General features: G+C 35.6%; 1 protein-coding gene across 1 annotated transcript; it reads right to left on the bottom strand.

The window, feature by feature from the left end:
• Nucleotides 1–316: 316 nt before the first annotated feature.
• LOC132637830 (uncharacterized) lies at nt 317–808 on the bottom strand. The gene has a single exon (XM_060354859.1). It carries the CDS (start codon nt 806–808, stop codon nt 317–319), a length of 492 nt encoding a protein of 163 aa, XP_060210842.1.
• Between the last annotated feature and the right edge of the window lie 954 nt (nt 809–1,762).

Raw genomic sequence — 1,762 nt, 5'->3', positions numbered from 1 at the left:
TTGCTCAACTCATTTGGCATTGCCAACACTTTCAACATCAAGTGAAGCATAAAAACAAATTTGATTGTTTTAATCTCAGTCAAAAGGTATTTTGCTTGATTTCTATCACTTGAGGTGGAACCTTCATGTTTAATCACTTCAAGCACATGAACAATAGTTGAGACAATAACAATAAAGTTATCTAATGTTTTGAAATGTGATCCCCAATGAGTATCACCTGGTCTTTGAAGTCCGTGCATTTGATTTAGTCTTCGTCCAGTATGAACTTCACCCTATTCAAGTAACTGCTCCAACTTTTCAGCTTGATGATGACGAATCAAATCTCTATGCTTAAAAGATGCTCCAACACATTAGTAACATGATCAAAGAAGTCTTCAACATCCCCAGGTTTTTTAGCAATAGCTACAAGTGTTAATTGCAATTGATGAGCAAAACAATGAATGTAATATGCCGATGGACTATCTTTCATAATCAAAGTTTTGAGACCATTTATCTCTCTTCTTATATTACTAGCTCCATCATAACCTTGTCCACGTATTTTGGATGGACTTAGTGAGTGACTGGAAAGCAAAGAGTAGATTTCTTTCTTTAACGAGCATGCCGATGTATCACTAACATGGACTAGACCGATAAATTGTTCTACCACCTCACCATTCTTATCAACATACCGCAACACAAGAGCCATTTGTTCATTGTGTGAGATATCTTTGGACTCATTCACTATACCAAAGTAATCTCCATTCATGTCTCCAATTATAGCTTTCACCGTTTCTTTGGCACAAGCGTTGACAATATCTTTTTGGATCATAGGACAAGTAAAGTATTATTTTGTGGAGCATTTTCTAATATCACTTTTCCCACATCCAGATGTTTATCCCCATGCCCTCGCAAAAATCCTAGAAAGAAGCCTTGATTTGTTGAAGATTCACTTTCATCATGACCTCGAAAAGGCAACCCATGGTGCAAAAGAAGTATTGCCCCATCAATTGAGGCTTCCAAACACATTCGATAATCACTTTTTTCCTTCTCGGAATGCTTTTCAAGAATAACTTGAATTGATTGATGATGATTTGACAAATCTAGCATCTTCTTGAAACATTTATCATGGGCACTATTAACCTCATCAACATGCAAACAGAATCTTTCAAGAGCCCTATTCCAACTCCTAAAACCATTTTTCGTATAAAACTCACCCGCACTTCCATGTACAAATTCATTTTTGAACAAATAACAACATAGGCAATATGCAACATCTTTCTTCATACTATACTCCAACCAATTAGAATGTGGACCTTTGTACCAATTTGAAACAAATTGACGACCTCTTTTTTCTATTTGAGTTGTAGGAAATTTTTTCAGTAAAGGTTGACAAGGTCCTGTTTGAATATAATGTCTCCTCACTTCATCCCAAATTCGAGGGTTATATTCAGCAATGGGTATCCTTTCTCCTGGATCGGCTTCAAGCGATCCTAAATTGAGCATATCTGTAAGTTGAGAACGATTGGTATCGATACTAGAACTTGGTTGAGAACAATTAAATTTTGTGAGAAATTTATCCATCTTCAAAGAATCAGAGCACTTCCCTACAAAATGAAAGTTCAATTCAACTCACAATTTGAAGTAAAGCACCACAAATTTAAGCAGCCAACAAAAAACACACAAAGCAATATGCCAGCTTCTTTACAAAAAGGTACATACCCACAAGCAAAATTACACTTTTATATATAACTCTACAAAAAGCACAAGCAAGATTACAAACTTT

Source organism: Lycium barbarum, chromosome 4 (genome assembly GCF_019175385.1).
Source record: "Lycium barbarum isolate Lr01 chromosome 4, ASM1917538v2, whole genome shotgun sequence".
In the NCBI taxonomy this organism is placed as follows: domain Eukaryota; kingdom Viridiplantae; phylum Streptophyta; class Magnoliopsida; order Solanales; family Solanaceae; genus Lycium; species Lycium barbarum.
The sequence above is the reverse complement of the archived record's forward strand: the minus strand, read 5'-3'. Positions and strand labels throughout refer to the sequence as shown.